Source organism: Leptinotarsa decemlineata, unplaced genomic scaffold (genome assembly GCF_025532065.1).
Source record: "Leptinotarsa decemlineata unplaced genomic scaffold, Ldec_3_MD MMD2_P_RNA_scaffold_1, whole genome shotgun sequence".
NCBI classification, from domain to species: Eukaryota; Metazoa; Arthropoda; class Insecta; order Coleoptera; family Chrysomelidae; genus Leptinotarsa; species Leptinotarsa decemlineata.
In genome coordinates this window covers 910,486-932,898 of record NW_027412523.1, presented here as the reverse complement: position 1 = coordinate 932,898, position 22,413 = coordinate 910,486, and the positions used below count along the sequence as shown (strand labels likewise).

Below are 22,413 nucleotides of genomic sequence, written 5' to 3'. Positions count from 1 at the left end.
TTGGTGAAACTACCAGACCATTGAAAATGCGTGAGAATGAACACCAGAAATATACAAAGGATTGAAATTGCCAGAACACATTTTGAAATCAGAAGGTGAACATCGAGTTGAACTCCACTCGTAGGCTCAAAGGATTAGTGTATATTAATTATTATATACCTGAGAAGAAGTGTATTTATGGATGGTACCCGTCTTGAAGAAAAATATGAATAGTAGCAAAATTGCAACAGACCAATATCAGAGAACAAACATACTGTATACTACACAGATTGATTCAGAAGTCCGTCAACAACATCGACATATTTCACAACTAAAAATTTCTTTGGCATTCATCAAGGTAGTTTAGAAATAAAGCGATCCGAAAAAAATCAAGTTACACTAGATTTTTTTCCAAGATTTCACTAGATTTCGAAGACTGAGGCAGAGTATCTGTACAATTCCTTGACTTTTTTATTAACCAAATTATTTATTACGACGAGTTTCCATTTCACTTTTAATTTTTTTCTAGATCATCGAAGGTAACATCCCCAAAAAGGTCGATAAATCATTCAGACATCATCTTAGAATCCAATGGAAACACTTTTTCTATGTTCCAGAGTTAGATCACTAGCTTAGTAGTTTCCTGAGGTTGCAAACTTGGTTAACGAAACGTTCTTGGCGTTCTAGATCTAGTGTGTGAGGAAACTGTTTTTATTCAATTTATTTTACACCAATTTAATCCATCTAATCATCTTAGAACTTTGTCGGCTCTGAAATGGGTTGAGAATATTCAAAAAATCTGAATGAAAAAAGTGAGTTAGTAGATGATCAAAAAGTAGCAGAAGGGTTGGAAAAAAAGGGATAAAACACTATTCAAACGACGAGTCTTTACTTAGAGTTGTTAAAAACATCGCATGGAGAATTAAAAGATTTCATCTAGAAAAACAGAAGGCGAATTTCTTCTGCAGTCTTTGTCGAAGCTTGACTCGCCTTTTGGAGTCTCATTGATATTGATATTTATTTTCTACCGATCCTATTAATAGCGTCTTCGTAAGAGAAAATGTTAATCGTTCCTTTGGAATTACATAAATACATTATCTTATATCCAGAGAGATTAGTTTTTCAGAAAGATCGAAAAATGGGCAGCCAAAACATGTCTTTCTCAAAAGCTTTATCTGCCTATCTATACCACGCTTCATCAAAGTAATTTTACCGAGCAGTGGTTTCTTCAACAACCAAAATATGCCAATGCCTAATCACGGTCAACATTGTGAAAATATTGTCTCTTGGACTTCGACCTGTTTCTAAAAATTGTGTATACACCAGCATAGAAATTCCACGGATTTGCCAGTTCAAATTCCACATCACGACGATCGATTACTCATAGGGAAGCCGGCAACACTGTAGCGTCATCTATCGGGATAACCACATGGTAGACGGTTTGTTTTGGTTTTGAGTATATGAGTCCAATGCAGTTTCGTTTATTAATCATTTTGTATTCTGCGTTGGTAGTATAAGCATCATCATCAAGTGGTAGTGAAATGGAAAATGGTTCATTGACGAACACGTTACTTTCTATGGTGGATTCAAGAGTTTCCCAAGCGATTTTAGAAAAGTATCTGTAAAAGAAGAGGCATTAGTCGGTATCGATTTCAGGCCGTCAGTGGCAGTTTCATTGAAATGTAAGTGAAATTTTCTTAGTATCTTAATTAGGTAGATATATCATTATTATATTATATAAAATGTTGAGTATGTACTTAGTTCTCTTCATGAAAAAATATTCTCTACTAAAAATATACTCCTTTCAAATTTTCTTATCTAGGTATTATTAAAGAAATATCAATAGCTGAATTTGTCATTGATAAATAGCTACTAAACTCTTGATTTTTTCTCTCGAAGGTAAATGATATATTTATTTACTTTCATTTGGCCTTAGTCACACTGTTTTAGATACTTCCGTTTTCTGCCGGAAAGTTTTTGACTTGAAACCAACGTTCAGATAATCGGAATGACATTGAGATTTACCAATGAACCATTTTTTATAATCTTTTCTATGAAATAGACGATTGCAATGGAGATGAAAGTTTTTTTCGACCCGTTTAGATACATTTGTTGTAATTTTTGCTTCATAATTTAATTTTATTCAATGGGGATAATGTGATGGTGATATGAAGTCTCAAATTTTGATGCTTGGTTTAAAAAAGAAGATAACTCGGAAGGTACTAACTTGGATATTTCATATAACCAACAGTATTCAATATCAATATTATAACCTTACTGTTCATATTTACTTTATAATTGTTGAAAATGTTTTCATTTTCTTAGGTAATTTATTCAGATATTTTAATTGTGACACTAGGTGTTCCAGTAGTTTGAAAACTGCACCAAATTGAAATTGAATTTCAAGTAACCATATACTTCAATAGTTTACCTGATAAAATTAAATCAACTATTTTCTTGACGAAATTCCAAAAGATCTGAAAAAATATATATTTGAAGGCTGACTTTCTTTTTAATTCACACAATTTTAATAGTTCTAATTTAATTACTTATAACATTTATTTGTTGATTAGGTCCATATGCGATGTTTGTAAATATACTTTTTTTTGTTATTGTCTCTCTATAAGAGTTGTATGTTTCTTTGGATCAATGAACCTTAATAAAATGTTGTACAAAAATTCTAGAAACATTATCGCAAACAACTCCTCCACTAATAGACACCACAAGGGGAAAAAATTCTATGTAAAAATTCATAGACATTTCTTGTACCTGCAAAATTTGTACGACAAATGCATTGATAAACAATGAGTTCTTTTACAGAGAGCATTCGAAATGTATTAATAATTTTTGTTATGGCATTGATGATCATTCTATTTAATTAAACTCCCTTTTCTAGCAAGCTTCCCCTTACGTTTTTTATGATAATTGAAGGGTGTCTTTCGGACCGTTTGTTAACCCCTGTTAATTCAGAATGTAGGGTACCTACGTCGTACATCAAGAGTACAAGATATAAAACATTTTTCGAATTGATACAGTGCACTTTTGTTTTTGAATGTCCAATGTCCACGAGACTCTTATTTTTGCATCTACTTATCAAAATATTATTCTCTGGATCTACGTTTAGAACTACACTGTTTGACGTCAATGTCAACTATTATCATTTGTTTTACACTGGAACGATTTGAGTTGTTTGCAGTTTTCCGTTCAAATAAAAGTCTTATGTAAACAATATAGAAAATAAAAGTAAGCAGGAGTAGCAGTTGTTTCACAATGTCAATATTTAACAACAGAATAATGAACTGTTCAAGTACACAAGTGAATCAGTGAAAAAAAGTTATTCACGAAATGTGTTAGGTATCTATTATACTTTTTTATTCTGAGTGCTGAGTTATTAGTTTGAAGAACAAAATAATCAACAATCATTGGTGGATATTTCTTCACTTCAGATAAAGATGATGTCTTCAATATTAACAACATTTCCATGAAGAAATATCTGCTCAGAAACTTACAATGATTGAAATGTCCATTTCAGTTGTGTTTTTCCATTTTTTTTCCTTTAGAGATAACTTGAAGAATAGATAATTCATACTAAAATTCAATTCAATATACAGTGCATTTCTTTAATGCCCCCCCTTTTATTTTTTGAACGGACCAACTCAAAAAATTGAAATTTGGGATAATGAAATTTATGGATGAATACTTTATTTTGAAGTGAAATTGACAAATGAAACTTTCAAAATGGCGACTGGGCGCGATCTGGAAAAAAATTAATTGAAAAGTGACAAAACTTTTTGAAGCTCCTGACAAATGCTTTACAACCCTAGAATATAATGTCAATATCTTCAACTACTACAAAATGGCGGAACTTTTAATAATTGCCTGAATACATCAACATTAAACTACATAATATGAGGTAATAAGCTTGGGGTCAGTTCAGAAGATGCTTGAAATGGTTACCTTGAACTTCTTGACATATGAACAAGTCTATCCGATATTTCACGCCGAACATTTTCGAACACAGTAACGTCAATATCTCTACAAATATTTATTATTATCTGCCGTATATCCAATATTGAAGCAGGTTTCGTACACATTTTGCTTCAAATATCCCCATAAAAAAGTCCAAAGGTGTCAAATCTGGCGAGCGGGCTGGCCATTCTGTAGGACCTCGACGGCCAATCCAACGACCGGGAAAAGCAGTATGCAAATAGTTTCTTATAGTCTGGTTCACATGTACTCGATTTAGCTCTTTTTGGTGACATTTTTCAGCCAAAAATTACGACCAAGGTGTCATTCGATTTGTATTTTTGCCTAGAAAGTTTAAGGAAAGGTTCGAAAACGCGCCGATAAAAATTACAAAAGTTATAAACAATTAAGTGAAAAAAAAATAGGGCTTTAGTTTTATCTTAATATTTTGGAAAATTTTCAAAATTTAGAAAATTTGAAAAGATAAATGAATTTGCGTAAAAAAAGTCCCGACTCTCGAAACTGTATCTCGATTATTTATAATTTTTACACAGCCCTGAAAATAGAGCCAAAAGCGGGTAGTCTGGCTTCCGCGCGCCTTTCGTCACTCTGACATAAAAACAAAAAAAATTATTTAAATATATTAAATGTAAATATTAAGGAATGAAAAAATTCATGTAATGTTAGGATACATCAATAAACAATAATCCGCAGTCAAAAAATGTTTATCTCAATTTTAACGTTAATTATAAATTTGTAATTAATAACTTTTTCTGAATTGAAAGTTAATATAAAAATCCCTATAATTATTAAACTAAAACCCTGGCATTTTTTTCTTTTGGTGAAGTTATCTTTAATAGGCAAAAAAATAGATTACCGTTGCCAAAATAAAAAAAAATTATTTTCACAATTTTTTTATTAACATTTGAAAATTATAATTTTATTTTTTATTTTTTAAATTTTTTATCGTTTCAATGTCTCATGGCTAAAAACTGATTAATAATATTTTTTTAAAATTTTTTTTACAGCTATTGTTGATACATTTATTATGAATAAATACATTGTTTACAGGCAATTCGAAAAGTTTTTTTTGCATTATATTAATGGAAAAAAATCATGATTTTTAGAAAAAAAATGGTTTAAAAAAAATTCTTTGTTGCTAAAAAATGAGTTTGTTAATCAACAATCGTTTTTTGCAACTGAATATTAAAAATAAGGAACCGGAAAACGTGAGAGTTGGTGTCACTCCAATAACGGCAGGAGCTTCAAAAAGATGTGACACAAGACCCCCCTTTCTATTTAATTTTTTTCCCAGACGGCGCCTAGTCGCCGTCTTAAAAGTTTCATCGGTCAATTTCACTTCAAAATAAAGTATTCATGCATTAATTTCATTACCCCAAATTTCAATTTTTTGGGTTGACCCGTTCAAAAAATCAAAGGGGGGACATTAAGAAAATGCACTGTGGAGGATTATTTTCCACAAACTGCCAGCTGCCAGATACTTAGACAAAAGCTGAAATTATTATTGACTAAACAATGTGTTCCTGAGTTTTTGCAAATGTAAAAATGGCAATGAAACATTCACAAATTTTATTATATGGTAGGTAATTCATGTGTACGAAGTTTGTGGAAAAATAAGGTTCAAATTCGGTTAGCGATTTTTTTATGTTGGTACACTCGTCTTGAACGTATGTTCACAGTTTTCGGATGTTTAGCATGTTTAGTTTGTTGGTGAGATGCATAAAAGTTTGAAGTGTTTTACGTGTTTTGCGGTTCTGCTGTCGAAAAAAATGGATCAAAAATTTTGCATCGAACTCTGTGTAAAAATAGAATTGGGTGCTCAAAAATACTTGAAATGTTGACAGTGGCATACGGTGATTGTACTCTGAGTCAGAAAAATGTTTACAAGCGATACAGGCTTTTCACAGGAGGTCGAGAAGATGTGAATGCCGACGCTCAAGCACATCAACAATTATATCCCGAGGGTTACTACTTCGAAGTGGACAAAATAGAAATTGATGAATGAATAAAATATTTTTGAGGAACATGAAAATTCACCATATTTTTCAAACGTACCTCTTATACATTTATTGTATTTATTTCTATTGTTATATAGACGATTTCTGTACAACTGTTATGATTGTCTGAAAGAAATAAAAGATTCTGATTTGATTTTGAACCATAATTTTTCGATGAAGGTAATATTCTTACGAATAAAAGTTGGAATATATAAATTATCGTCTACACGACTTTCTTTGTGATGGGTCACCGACTTGGGATACTGGAGCAGGCGTTTTAAAAATATGTGACTTCCCATATGAGATTATTTATAACTTTCGGTGTTATACCACTCTGCAAATGCATGCTCAGACCCTGCCTGCGTTTATTTAGTGTCAACAAAATCCGAAAAATCGGGCCAACATTACCCTGAAATCGTTGTTAATTTGAAATGTGATTCTGAGTGTAACTTGATGAGTTTAGCCTTGGAGCCCTGTTTTTTAAACGAGTAATATAAAATAATTGAGAGAATTAACACCGTTTAACATATAGCTGTCGAATGTGCAGTGATATGACTTTTACATCGTACAGACGACTCCCATAATTGAAGTGTAAACAATATTACTCTGCCTACCAAGAGAAAACGACAACAAATAGCACAGTAATGTTCTTTGTGGTTGGTTTTTATGTAGACTTGTTGCTACAGATATTGCCAATAGATTTGTTTACTGTTGGTATACCATATTTTTAGCAAGCAAAATAAGTCGAGAAGGCCACATCTTGAACTTTTCATCGTGATATTAGAATATAATAATAATAATAATCGTCTATATATTATTTAAAAAAATAAACAAACAAGATTGAGGAAATATATATTAACAGAACATTTTTGAACACTTCGAAACTTCAAATGTCTATTGCCTTATTAGTTCACTTCGTACCACACTGTCAACTAGACTTCCCCGTTATGCGTGTGGGTAGTGTTTATACAGGGTGGGTCATCGGAAACTTGACATGGAGGTTTTGGGTACTAATCTTGCAAATCGTAAAAAACGCTCAGACAGGTCGATTTTTATTGGAAGGGGGAACGTTTTCCCTATTAACAGCGTCGTCGCTTCAACCCCGGAGCAGAGGGGTGAACAACCCTTGGAATTTTAATAGGGAACTGGGGGCGAGTCGCACATCGTTTGAAAGATCTTGGAATCCTGTAAACAATGGTGTACGTGGTTCTTTCCGATAATTAACTTTTTCAATATTGTTAATAGCAACAAATTGTTGTTGGAATGTGTTCGGAACTCTTTCATTTGTTTCTTACGCTACTTTTTTGTAAACTTTTAAGTTCTTCTCTGATAAGACGACTATTACAATTGATAAATGGTTAAAAATGCTGTTTCTATTTCTCATTTTGATGTTAAAAGTGATATCTAAGTTATTACTAGTAGTGAGTGCCGTAAAGTGTTGCAAAAGAAACAATGGTTTACACAACTGCAGAGAGGGTTGAGTTGATTGAACTATACTATGGAAATAGACGTTGTGCTGCGAGAGCCGCTGAACTATTCAATCAACAACATGGAAAGGATGTGTCGCGACAGTATGTTTTCGATTTAATTGCAAAATTTCACGCAACTGGATCTGTAGCAAAAAAAACGGCAGTTCCCTATTAAAATTCCAAGGGTTGTTCAGCCATCTGCTCCGGGGTTGAAGTGACGACGCTGTAAATGGGGAAAAAACTGTCCCCCTCCCAATAAAAATCGACCTGCCTGTGCGTTTTTTCGGATTTGCAAGATTAGTACCCAAAACCTCCATGTTAAGTTTTCGATGGCCCTCTATGTATATGGTAATCAAAGTCTCTCAAAGCCGCTAGGAAAATTGCTAGAAGTCTACCGAAGCGACGCGGCATCTAACTAGAACAATCGCGAAGAGCAAGTCGAGTTGAGCACAATCTTGGTCAAGTCAAGACGACCAGTGGCGGCCGGCGTTATTTTTTAGGGGATGATTTACAACAAATTCTCATTCAAATTCTCCTCAAACTCAGCATTCTTCGTTTCACAAGGTTCTGATGTAATATTTGAACCAGAACTTGCAGAAGATTCATCTTCATTACATACAGCATTACATACTAACCGCTTCGACTTTTTATCGAAAACCTCTTGATTCTTTTCAAAATCGTTACTCGCGTTCATTTTATTCATGAAAATTGATAATTCACTATAAAATTGTCACGAAAATTAGAAAACTGAAAGAGAACATTTGTGGTGATAAGCAAGAAAACAGAGAAACAAAAAGGTTACTTTAGAAAAGGTTACTTTAAGCAGCTACATTATAGTCCAATCACAGACTCGATAGTTGAAGCTACCGTTACACTACAACTAGAATAAACGTCGCAGATTGAAGGAATGACGTTACAGATACCCAGACCAATGATGTCAAGACCTTACATCCCACTAAAGGCGTGTACAGCTTGTCAAATCTAGGAAGATACTTGATAATTCTCTCTCTCTCTCTCTCTCTCTCTCTCTCTAGATCTCATATTCTTCTAACGAACGCACATCTAGTGGGCGGGACTTTAAACATAATTCAGAAAGATCTTCCTACATTTGACAAGCTGTATACAATGCGAAACTTTAAACGCGTTTTTCTCGAAAACTTGTTATTAGCGAACACCACATATAATGAAAATTCAGACTATCAATTCCATCTCTTCAAAAATTAGTTACCTTTTGTGTTTTCATCTCCTTGTGGTAATCCTGGCAAGGTTGTCGACTGAATGAGTTTCTACTTGTAGAATGGAAAATGGTGTCCTCCAGGGAGATGTTCTAGGACCTCTATTTGTATACTGTATATGAATTGTGTCAAACTGTTTGTTGGCTTTGAACTCACTTACCTTCTTGCATTTTTTATCACCTAATAACATTTTTTAGCTGTTCAGAAATTAACATCGGATCATTTTCATTCATTTTCTTAGAACTGAATTATTTCCGATAATATTTCAAAATATTGCAATAAAATACATGTTTACAGTGTATGAAATGATTATTAAACCACGTTGACTCTACATTTTCACGATCGAAAAAACTGAGTGAAAACTACCCTCTGAATTTGTTGGCCGTGGTCTGCATGTTTTTATTCCTAATATTTCGTCTACAATTGCGGTATGCGTCAAAAGTGATGTGGTAACGAACGAAGTTCAATTTCCATAGTTGTAATTAACAAATATACAAAACACATCGATTTTGGAGAGTAGACAAATATTCGGTCGGACTATTATCGATGACGTATTGTTTTCATTCTGAACAATTTTTTTTCGATGACGATCGTACGTCGTTGTCAGGAGTTGCACGGGTGGCAAATTCTTTGATGAATCATATTATTTCTATGTGGTCATAACATCATAGCATTTTTTGTGTCATCAGCATCGACTACGTTGGTCATTAGTCTCGTGTCCTGGGTAGTTACTGTTAATAACTCCCCGAGCCACCTAGGAAGCATCATGGCTATTCGCAGTCCGTCAGCCATGTAACTTCAACTAGATACATTTCACTGGTTCGGACTTCTATTGTCTACTATATAAAATGATTTGAAATCCCCGAAACAACTAAAAAAGAATAATTAAAAATGAATAGCTGAAAATAACAATTATATTAAGCAAAATAAACCTGAAATGAAATAATAGTGAAATAAACTACAAGTAAAAATAGAACAATTGAATAAATAAAAACAAAATAAAAATAAAGGAATGAAAAAAATAAAATAAAAAGTGTAGAGATTCCAAGTCGCGTTAGTTCACGACGTTTCGATTGTTAGTATCTACAATCGTCTTCGGGTGATGACTGGACTGATTCCTCCGAGAGATGACTATTTATAGGTCGTTCAAATACTTTCTCACTTATCCCTGCTTTCCATTTTCCGCTTCACTGGTTCCGTGGGAGATGACCGTTTTGGCGGGAGTTGGCCATTTTTCGCTTGATGATGGGTTTCCATATGTTGCGTATTTATACGCTGGCCTGGCCTGGCCTTGAATTTTCTCCTAAACCAATGTTCCTCTCTGTGCAAGATCTCAGCTTGGGACCACTCGATGTTGTATTGATGGGTCCAAACATGGTCTGCTATTCCTGATTTGCTGGTTTCCCCTCGCTGGGTGTGTTTCTTGTGCTCGGCAATGCGAACATCATGAAACATTGTCAATCACCTTCAAACAAACGTTCAACTAGATAACCATAGCATATTGTTTAGAAAACTAAATTATTGTCTATTTATAGGTTTATTGGGTCATCATTTACGGTGATTAAATGGTCTATTGCGTTTTAAAAAGAAATTTCGTTGTATTGAAGCGAGAAATACCGTCTATTCAGAAATATAAATATTTTTTCTGGCAAATCTACAGTAAACACTGTGCAATTGACTCATTTGCATTTTTAGGCAATATGCATCGAAATGAAAAAAAAACTCAATAGAAACACTGAATAAATCGTAAGTGGTAGTTAGTAGTTATTGAGCACCCATTGAATTACTTATTATCTCAGTGGAACCCTTCATATGATTTTAATGGCACTTATCATTAAGAAAAACACATCTACGACTCGTGTACGAGATAAAACTTTTGTTCCTAATGGATTCTTCATGAACCTCCAAGGTTTTCACAAATTTAATTGAGGTGATTTGACACAATATCGTATTCAATAAAGTGAGGAGTCGTTACAATAAACAAAAGGTCATTAATATCATTATCGATATTATAATATTGACACCATTAAAGATGAATTAATGTACCAGAAGTTTGACGTCAATTCAGCCATAGCACTCATGCTCCTGAGCTACTTATACAATAATAACGCGTCAAAATTCATCCTCAAATGGATGATTGAATTGATGGTTGCTGTTCATCTACAACGAGAGGGAACTAGGTGGAAAAGTATTTTGTTTCATGGAGAATCATTCTGTAATGAGTCGAAACTATGTACCTCTATGCCATGGTTATATACATATAAAGGAATCTGAAATATAATATCCTATTCACTGACAAAGTGTCCGATGTTTCGGGATCTATGTTAGCCGTGGTCTGCAGATTTTTATACCTGACGTTTCTAATGATCTAATTTGCTGCGATGCGCAAACTAAAAACGGTACTGGTGTATTTGTATAGTTCAGGTAAACGATATAGTGCAACCTAGTGCAATTCACCATCAATATGGAAGTGTCCAATCTTCATATAGTATTTTTCAACTCTAAAATTACTTTTTTTATCCTTTCCTGCCAGTCTTCTTCGGTGATATTAGATACTTCTTCTTCGATTAGCTTTATTACTTTCTTATCAAATTTTGTTTGCAGGCATGTTTAAAATCTGTTTAAAATCTGTTTTTCCGTTAATCAGCTGCCGCCCCCATACGAACGACAACTCTCAGAAGTTGAGAAACTTGTGCGAGCTAAGGACTAACGAGGTCTTACCTTTTAACGTGTGATTCCTAACACGGCGTACACATTCTCGAACCATCAGTCCACCCATTCGTAACTGTGTCGTGAGTGTCATACTAAGTTTCGTCCAAATAGAAAATTTGCCAATGTTCTTGTCTATATTTAGTTACTTGTTCTAAGTATTTGTTACGCAATTCCACTATTCTTTTGTTTTCCATAACTGCTTGACGTTTGTTTATTATTTTAAATCTTACAGTCGTATATTTGTTTTTTCAATGATTTTATGAACATCTAAAGGGTTTGGTAATCCTCTATCAAATCGCGTCTTTCGTTCATAAGGTTTTGACTATTTTACGTACAGTTGAGAAAGGAATTTCGGTCAAACCCGATGTTGCTGGTAATAGTTTGTTTCCCTCGAAACCAAACTTGAGATGTAGATTCTTATATACACACATCGGAAAAGTCTAGGGATATTTTTAAAAATGGCAATAATGTTTTTTTAGATCGCTTTAGGGAAAAAAAAGTTGACGGGTGATTATTAAACGAATGTAACTTACAACAAAATTTATTAAATGGTCAAAAATACTGAGTGCGCATATAAGCAAAACTAAAAAAAAATATGGCTCTTCTTTGGCACCCCGAAAAAAAATCATAATACAAAAAAAATTGGAATCAGTACAAAGTATGGCCTCCACGCTGGTTTATTACGGCCCTACATCTATCGTGCATCGACAAAATGAGATTGTCAATGTCTTGTTGTGGTACATTTGCCCATTCAGCGATTAAAAGCTCTCTCAATTGAAACGTTGTGTGAATGTTCCCCATATGCGGAGTAATTCTTCGTTGAAGCATGTCCCACACATGCTCGATGGGATTCAGGTCCGGTGATTGTGCTGGCCATGGCAATACATCAACTCCTTCGTTGGTGAGCCAGTCAGTCACTAGACGCGCGACATGTGGACGAGCGTTATCGTGCATTAGGTGGAAGTTTTCACCAACAGCACCAGCATACGGACGGACGATAGGTAGAAGAATGGTGTCGAGGTACTGTCGAGCTGTGAGGGAGCGATTTGGAAAAACGAGATCGGTTCTGCCGCCGATCATGATTCCGCCCCATAGCATTACTGTACCACCTCTGTATGTGTGGACTTCCTGGACGTGTCTCAAACGTTCATTATTTCCAGGTCGTCTCCACAGTCTAACTCGACGAGAATCTGGATGAAATCCAAATCTGGCCCAATCATTTGCATCCCAGTTTTGATGTTCTTGACACCACTCTAATCTTCTACCGCGATTGCCTCTCGACAAAGGTGGACATTTAAATGGCCTTCTGTTGTGGAGATCTGCTTCATACAGTCGATTTCTGACAGTATCACGACCAATGGTTACCTGGTGCGTCTGCTTCAACACGTTAACCAACTCAGGTGCTGTGATTGTCGGTTGTCTTCTTGCGGTTAAGACCAAAAATCGTTCTTGAACTGCAGTTGTAGCGCGTCCTCGCCCTGGATGTTGTTCGGCTGGACTGCCAGTTTCACGGAAACGCCGCCACAATCGACTAATAACACTTTGGGACACCCCCAAACGAAGAGCTACATCATTGTGTCGCATGCCACCTTGAAGAAGCCCTACAGCTCTATTCATCTCAGCCAATGGTAAGTGATGGCGTTCCATGTTAAAGCACAATATTTCCAGTTTAATTGTTTTCAGATTATTCATTTTAGCCGAAAACCTACAGTTTGTAAAAACTTGATAAAAGATTAGTTATCGTTTTTGCAGGTTTTGTTCAACCCATAGAAATCTACAGGGTGGTCGAGTGTACCAATTTAATCGAAATTAAACCACCTCATGCATTTATTTTTATGATATTTAGTATGTTATAAAAATATCCCTAGACTTTTCCGATGTGTGTACATTGAAACATACTCTCTATGTTTCAATATTCGAATGCATTCGAATCTTATTCACTGGTATTTCTTTTTTGCATTGTTCACCATCGCTATTGGAATCACTACATTGGAAAAAGTCTGCGTTGTTATCACACTCGTTACTACTATTAGTACTTGTTCAAGGACGCCACATTTTACACAGATAAAACAAAAATTTCAAGTAATTATAACTACACCAATATCGAATTTCAACACTCGAATCGCGATCAGTTCCTGAACTGAACACGACGGCGACAACCATCCCCGATTCCTCGATTTCTATTCGTCACCGTGCACTTTAACAGTGCACTATATCGTTTACTTCGACTATATCACCGTTTTCGAGACGGTAATAGTGGGACCAGCTGAAAAAAGGGCCTATATAGCTCAAAATCGATAACCCCATCTACAATATCTTCATCTTTCAATAGCATTTGTGCCCATGGTGATTTATTCTTCATTAACCTTCATAGCATTATTAGAATTGCTAACGTGTACTTGAAGTAGGTAATTAGAATTAGTTTTTTTTTGTTCATTTTATTTTTCGTTTATGGTTAAGTATTGTGAAAAAAATGTTATATTGTCCTGTAAATGGATAACTGTTGGACAATAAAGCTATTATTATTATTATCTTGATATCGTAGGCAGATACCACTGACTGCAAAACTAAATTAAATTCCATATGTAGTTATCAAGCAGTGTCTAGTCTTAAAATATTCTGAGAGCCCAGAATCGTAATTCTCCTTATAACAAACAAAAATTTTTGAAACTAATTTTCATGATGAAAATTTCATACATTAGGTGAATGAATGTATAATTTTGGACTTCGAGCTTCTTATGACCTTAAAGAAAAAGGAGATGATCTCTGTACAATCTGTGTTTACCATTTCATCAGAAGATATTGATATTACTTCATATCATGACTTGAACAGTTGATGGTTGTGAAGATTAGAATGTAATTTATGAACTTTCCGGTAATTTTTAGGCAGACAGAGCAATAAATATATTATTTAAGGTGTTCTCTAAAATTTAAAGTTCACTCATCAACGATTGTTCACTATCGATGTTAGTGAATCACTTTGGATTATTTAGCACAAGTGTTTCGGTAAGTTTTTTGAACTCAATGATCGTCTAGTAAATTTTCACGTTTTGTCAATGATATCTACATCACCTTCATTATAAAATTATTTCTTATTGGTAAATTTTTTGGAAAATTCATCGGTCAGGTAAAGTAAAAAATTATCATGAAACACGGCTCAGCTTATCATCTTTTAATTTTATATTTTTTTCTCTATGAGAAACTGTTGAAGTCTCTTTCTGTGAGCTGACAAAACATTTATTTGCTATTAAATACAAAACATCAAAACATTTCTTGGAGATTTGGAATTTTAGTTATTTATAAGTTATTGTGATAGCCACTGAAATAAATATTACAGTACTAATGTTTCAGTACTTGCATATATTCTGTATTATCCATGTTTTATTCAAAATTATTGTGTATAAAGACTAATTAGCGAAAATAAAACTTGTTGGATCCAAAACATGACGTTAAACTGTTAAAAAGTTGAGTTCAAATAAGCATCACAGAACGTATAACCTTTAATTTAGGAAAGAAAGTCAGGAATATACCTTTAAGTGCTTATATTTCCTTCCTAAGTACATCGTGATCTAGCCTTCCATATTGGTTGCTCATTACCAAAACGTCAAGAAATGGTAGTTGTCCTTTATTTTCCAACTCATACGTGAGTTTCATTGATGGAAGTCTGTTAATTAAAAAGGAGACAAAGTCCTCGATAATCTGACAAGATGTTGCCATAACCGTTCCCTACTGTTATTCATAAAAGCAACCTTCTACTCGGAAGCTGTTTTGTTTTATACAAAAATTAGTGACAGAAACAAATAAATGAATTTCGTTATTATTGAAGTTATTTTTCTCTAGTTATGAAATTGGGACGCTGAGAAATAGAGAAGTAACATTAAAAGAAACCAGAATGTTACCTTCTTGCAGGAGGATGTTTTTTGTATGAACTCTGAGGAGTTTTTGATAGATACTAAACCTGGCTTCGCAATAGGCAATTCTTCAAATTCCTTAGTGGGCTATTTTGCTATTTGGCAGATAGGAGATCCAATAGCTGACACGATGGGACACATAGATTTTCCTGTAGACTGTAGGAATAAGTGAACATAATAATGTTATGAATAACGATGGTGGAGCAATACCTGATAGTATACTATTTAGTTTGTTAAAATAATATTTTAATTATTCGATTTACCTGACTGACAGTCAAACATATTGATGTTTTTTCCATAGCTCAGTTTTTTTATTACAGTGGCTACAATAATCGATGCAGAAAACTAGAGGTTCACATTATAAAAAAGTTGATGATAAAACCTAATGAACGAAACGTCGTATTGCACTGGTTTATATCAGATGTAAAACAACAATATTGAAAATTCCCTGCCTTCATTTATATCGTTCAAAATTGATGCGGTAGAGCCAAAAAACGAAATTCGACAATTCTTTCTTTGGCGAGTATTTCAAAAACAACCATCAGTATTTTCGATTTGAAAAGAGATTGTTCTAGTTCTCTAAAATAGGAAACTTGTCCAACTCAACGGATCTTGAAGATATCAACAGTGGGATCAGCTAAAAAAACGGCCTGCAGAACAAAATGTTGTTCAAAATATACAGGGTTAACTGAATAAGTGTAAAACATTTAAGGAGGTGATTCCTCATCGAAAAAAAGATAGGATCTTTCATATAGAGAAATTTCATTGGAGCATCCCTTGTTAAGATACAGCCTCTTAAAGGGGGTACATAAAATTTGTATATAACAAATTGTTATACAAATTGTATGTGCCCCCTTCATATGTCGTCAGCAAAGCAATATATTGGATTATTGGTTGCCGTGGCATGCTGCCGAATAGTGAATATGAATTGTGTTTATTATTTCATTTTATATTGAGCATGTTTTATTTCGATACCTCTGTGACCTCCAAGCTTCATCGAAGTTGACCTTATTATAAATTTGAATCATTATCAGTGAATTGTTATTTTATAGTCTCTCAGTTTAAACATTCATTATTATGCAATAATGTAATTCGATTCTTCATAATAGCAAAAAATATTCCAATCATCTCCTCCTTTCAATCAGAATGTTCACATGTAACAGTTTCGATAAAGAGTAAAAAACATTCTGCTAGATAAAGCTTATTATAGTATTGAAGAATTTCTTTCGGATGACTTCGCAACTTATACTTTTTTTTATCACAGATTTTTCCCATAGACTTTTTGAAGTGAGCTTGAGCCATATTGATATCTTCTTTTAAATTCTTGACCTATATGTTAATGTTTCAGATTGTTTTAGTTCTCAAGCCTGCTTTGTCAACAAAACCTGAACTTTTATGATAATAAAGCATTTCTGCCTCTGACTTTAATTTAGTATAATGTTATAGTAGACAGTAGTAGATAGATGTTATAAGTAAGAATATATGAAGTGGGTCAAATGCCATGTTTTTATTCATTTTCATCTCTTCGAGTCATTGATTTTTTGTAGATACTATCTACAAAATTATATATTGAACAAATGAATAAAAGAAACATTACAAGTGAGTGGAAGCTAAGTAGGTTTGAAACTTGAATCAACTCATAGTTACTACATTTGATAGCGACAAAATGTTGAATGGTATAGAGAACAAAATGAACCAACCAAATATTACCTGAAGACGATCATGGATACGAACAAAAAAAACGTCGTGAAATGTGAAAACTTTTTAATTTTTTTGTATTTATTCATTATTTCTTTTTATCTTCAGTTTTATTTTTATGGTTTATATATTGACATTTTTATTTATTGTTAAACTGATTTACACCAATATTTATGATTATAATAATTGGCTTTCTTTACAAATTAGCGTTTTTATATTTTTAAATTTATTTATTTATTTATTTATTCAACGGCAAAGCAAATTTACAAAAACATATTTAACAAAGTGTGAGGAACTACAATGTATTTTTGAATGCTCATGTCTGATGTCTACATTACAATTTACAATTTTATAAAACATTTGGGGAAGTGTGAAAAATATTAATAAATCCTTATGTCTAGTGACTACATTACTGAAAGATGAAATAATTCTGATACTTACAAGAAAACAAAGGTAACAAATCTATTTTTATCGACCTTTTTTTGGGTAATTGTTACCTTCCACAATCTGAAAAAATATAAAAATTATAATGGAGAACTTTATACAAGTGCAAACTTTTTAGTTTACCCCGATAAGTTACTGCGTAAAAATCAAAGTATTTTTCACAAAGAAAAATCTTCTATTTATCAGTAACTTGTCGTATTTCACAATTTTGCCTATCAAAAAAATTATTAAGAAATTATACTTATCTTTTACGTTTCGAAGGCCAAAATCTGCCTCCGTCTTCAGAAATGGATAAAAATAAAGTTCTCCATTATAATTTTTATTGTGGAAGGTAATAATTACCCAAAAAAAGTCGATGAAAACTGATTTTTTCCTCCACAAAAAATGACTTTCGTTGAATAACAAATCTAGTACTTACAAAGAAAATGGTAAAGTAAAGAAAAGCTTCGAAAACGCTATAGACTTTTCAACTGATTTTTAAAGACCTGAAGTGATATATCAAACAGATCTATGATATGATCTATGATCATGATATTGATTTCCCAGCTTCAGAATACGAGGAATCGGACTGTTTAAAGCATAATTTGTACGGAAAAAATGTATATGAAAAATGTCAGGATTTTTCGTATCATTTTGTTTGATGTGAAAAGTTTTTTGTTGAAGTAGTTCTGGGTAGTTTATCTCACTATTTATTAATTTGAAAAGGAAACTCAAGTTCATAGAGATTCTCCTATCTTCCAATGATTTTATACACACATCGGAAAAGTCTAGGGATATTTTTAAAAATGGCAATCATTTTTTTTAGATCGCTTTTGGGAAAAAAAAGTTGACGGATGATTATTAAACGAATGTAACTTACAACAAAATTTACTAAATGGTCAAAAATACTGAGTGCGCATATAAGCAAAACTAAAAAAAAAAATATGGTTCTTCTTTGGCACCCCGAAAAAAAATCATAATACAAAATAAATTGGAATCAGTACAAAGTATGGCCTCCACGCTGGTTTATCACGGCCCTACATCTATCGTGCATCGACAAAATGAGATTGTCAATGTCTTGTTGAGGTACATTTGCCCTTTCAGCGATTAAAAGCTCTCTCAATTGAAACGTTGTGTGAATGTTCCCCATATGCGGAGTAATTCTTCGTTGAAGCATGTCCCACACATGCTCGATGGGATTCAGGCCCGGTGATTGTGCTGGCCATGGCAATACATCAACTCCGTCGTTGGTGAGCCAGTCAGTCACTAGACGCGCGACATGTGGACGAGCATTATCGTGCATTAGGTGGAAGTTTTCACCAACAGCACCAGCAAACGGACGGACGATAGGTAGAAGAATGGTGTCGAGGTACTGTCGAGCTGTGAGGGAGCGATTTGGAAAAACGAGATCGGTTCTGCCGCCGATTATGATTCCACCCCATAGCATTACTGTACCACCTCTGTATGTGTGGACTTCCTGGACGTGTCTCAAACGTTCATTATTTCCAGGTCGTCTCCACAGTCTTACTCGACGAGAATCTGGATGAAATCCAAATCTGGATTCGTCTGTAAACAAAACTGTGGCCCAATCATTTGCATCCTAGTTTTGATGTTCTTGACACCACTCTAATCTTCTACCGCGATTGTCTCTCGACAAAGGTGGACATCTAAGTGACCTTCTGTTGTGGAGATCTGCTTCATGCAATCGATTTCTGACAGTATCACGACCAATGGTTACCTGGTGCGTCTGCTGCAACACGTTAACCAACTCAGGTGCTGTGATTGTCGGTTGTCTTCTTGCGGTTACGACCAAAAATCGGTCTTGAACTGCAGTTGTAGCTCGTCCTCGCCCTGGATGTTGTTCGGCTGGACGGCCAGTTTCACGGAAACGCCGCCACAATCGACTGATAACACTTTGGAAGACCCCCAACCGAAAAGCTACATCTTTTTGTCGCATGCCACCTTGAAGAAGCCCTACAGCTCTATTCATCTCAGCCAATGGTAAGTGATGGCGTTTCATGTTGAAGCACAATATTTCCAGTTCAATTGCTGAGCAAGAACTGCATAGAATGTACAAACTCGACACTTTCAGATTATTCATTTCAGCCGAAAACCTACAGTTTGTAAAAAACTTGATAAAAGATTAGTTACCGTTTTTGCAGGCTTTGTTCAACCGATAGAAATCTACAGGGTGGTCGAGTGTACCAATTTAATCGAAATTAAACGACCTCATGCATTTATTTTTATGATATTTAGTATGTTATAAAAATATCCGTAAACTTTTCCGATGTGTGTATTTAACTTCGTTAAGAGTTGACTTGTAAACATTTCATACTCTTTGTCTATTTCTTCTCATTTTGATTTCTTTAACGTATTACTATTTTAGTTCTGGTATTTAGTATTTATAATATTGTAATTTTTTTAAGTCAATTATACTCATACAACAAAATAAGATAGGCTTTTTAATATAACATAAAATCCGGTGTACTGAGATGTATTTTGGAAGCAATAGTTTCGAAAATTTTTTGCCACTCGTTATCAGCTGGAGTTCATTTTGAGCTAGAATTTTTCTTGTCCCAGCAGTTTTTGAAAATTCCGAAAAACTCCTCGAGATACTACCAAACAAAATTATCGCTTAGATAATTCCTTGTGAAGGACCAAAACCTTCAGAAAAGACATAATAGTTGTGTCAACGTTTTTCTAATAATTCCAATCCCTATTTCCGACATTCCATCGTCTATCATAAATACTTTCTCAAAAATAACATAATTTTATTATTTTCAGATAATATATGAAAAATGTCAAGCACCTTGTCTACAACCGAGTTGAGAACAATGCCTAGAAGACCATCCTCCAACCTCAAAACGGAAGATCCACAACCCAGATTGGTCCGAGCAGCGTCGATAGAAAAGATCAAGAGGTTCAACTCTTTCATCTGCTCCCAACATTACTACATACTACCAGCCATTTTGAGCTGGCTCAAGTCGTCTCAGCCAAATCTGCAGACATCTACCGAAAGTACAATCCTAATATTCAGATCCATGATTTTCAACACTTTTTTCTACAAAATGTTCTTCAATTCCCGGACTCACGATGTATTCAGCAAGGTTAAGCCTGAGGTCATTGCTAAGAACATCGTATCCAGCGTTATTGCGAATTTCCATAAGAAGTTTTCCAAATGCTTCGAGTCAACATTTCTCTTGACAATTTCAGTGTATTCAGCTTGTGCAGTGGTTATGGGACAACTCATTTTTTCGCTTTATTTAATTTATTCTACCTATTTACCTTACGGAATGGTGTTTCTAATAGTTTGTATGATGACCATAAAATACATATGCTTCAAGACAATGTCTTACATCATTCATAAATGTGACGTGAGGGATGAGTGAAATGTGATTTCAATAGAGGTATCACTTATATTAAGTGAAATTTGATAGCTCATCGGAGAGGTGATTTTTTATTGGAAAAGTGGTATTTATCCCTTCTGTAGAGAATTGTGATTAATTGAATGATCTATAATATATCTCTACTTCATAACATCTGTACTGCGTTTACTTAATTGATTCAGGGTGTCTTTTAGCCTGTAGTTTTTGTATATTAAGTTTAAAAAATGAAAATCCTTCACTGGTATCGATATACCTATTGGGAGTAGAAGCGAGAGAGATTGTTAACTGAATATTTTGAATGAAATATTAAATGTTTTGTTTCTGTGATAATACCGAATTTGGATAAATTTCTTTTCAGATGCTTATGCATAGGATGTGTGTTAAAGCAACCATTTTAATGATAAGAGACAAATTACTTTTTTTGCATTATAGACTGATGTGCCATTTAGAATATTTTCCGAAATGTGTATTTTGAAAAGATGATTACTGTACATAGTTCCTGAAAATAAAAACTATCTGTGTCGTTCTATCTTTCAATTCATTGCCAAATATACACTGTGTCCAAGATAAGAATGAACAACATAGGGATATCGAAAACGGTAAGTGATACAAGGTCGATTGAATTAGAGAAAAGTAGCGCATTTATGTGCCTAATAATATGCCGCTCAGAAAGTTTTAATATTCCGAGTAGTTTCGGAGACATCCGAGAAAAACTAAAATTTGAGAATTTGGTTTTTATTTTCTCCTAGCTTCATTTTCAAAGGAAATGTAAAACGTATAGCACTTTGCCATGGCCACTTTTTAAGGAAAATACGATAACGTAAGCAGAATTTTTCTGCGACGTTTCGTCCGAGAATACCTACCACAGAGAAGCGACTAGACGGCCATTTTGTGTCCCTTTTTCGTAGACGCATGCGTCGACTTGGTTGTCTCCACGTCATTCTCGGGCTTAGTTGTCTCCATTAGTCTGTGAGCACTGAGCAAACATAATGAGATAGGTAGTTAACAGAAGGTACCTACCTAATTCGGTATACATTAAAATTATGCTGTTTAAGCTAGAGTTTTCAGGAGATAATTAGTTTTGAAGAATCCATCGTGAAAGAAACAGTTGAAAATTCAGCAATATTTAAGGCACTTGAAATTAAAATTAAAACAATGCTCAAACAGGACAAGCGATGTGTGATATCTATAGATGAGATGGCTTTGAAATCCAATCTTTTTTTTGATACAGGATGTGATGAAATTATTGGTTTCGAAGATATTGGAGAGGCAAATAAGAGAAATTACATATGTAGAAATGTTCTCGTTATTATGGCTAGAGGACTTTATTCTCCCTGGAAACAACCGATTGTTTTTTTTTTTTCATTGAATCACAGCTACCAGCTACCGTGATATTTTGGATAAGTGCATTTCTAAATTATCCAATTTAGGTCTGCATGTTGATGGCATGTCTGCATGGGTTAGAGCCCATTGAGTGACATGGGCTCTAACTTTTATGAATTGTCAAAGTTATTAGGGGTCACTTTAGAAGAATCTGAATTTGAGCTCGGTGGTAAAAAACTTGTTTATATTTTTGATCAAAGTCATTTGATAAAAGCCACTAGAAACAATTTTTT

At 34.1% G+C, this 22,413-nt stretch overlaps 1 protein-coding gene across 1 annotated transcript; it reads left to right on the top strand.

Annotated features, from left to right (window-relative positions):
• The first annotated feature begins 1,418 nt into the window (after positions 1-1,418).
• On the top strand, positions 1,419-21,320 carry LOC111514673 (uncharacterized). Its single transcript, XM_074170676.1, has 2 exons — positions 1,419-1,661; positions 20,196-21,320. Exon 2 carries the CDS (start codon positions 20,210-20,212, stop codon positions 20,798-20,800), a length of 591 nt encoding a protein of 196 aa, XP_074026777.1. The 5' UTR covers positions 1,419-1,661; positions 20,196-20,209; the 3' UTR covers positions 20,801-21,320.
• The last annotated feature ends 1,093 nt before the right edge of the window (positions 21,321-22,413 follow it).

Bases quoted from the DNA above. Each gene is read 5' to 3' on its own strand.
- LOC111514673 (XM_074170676.1), top strand. From the start codon at position 20,210: ATGTCAAGCACCTTGTCTACAACCGAGTTGAGAACAATGCCTAGAAGA.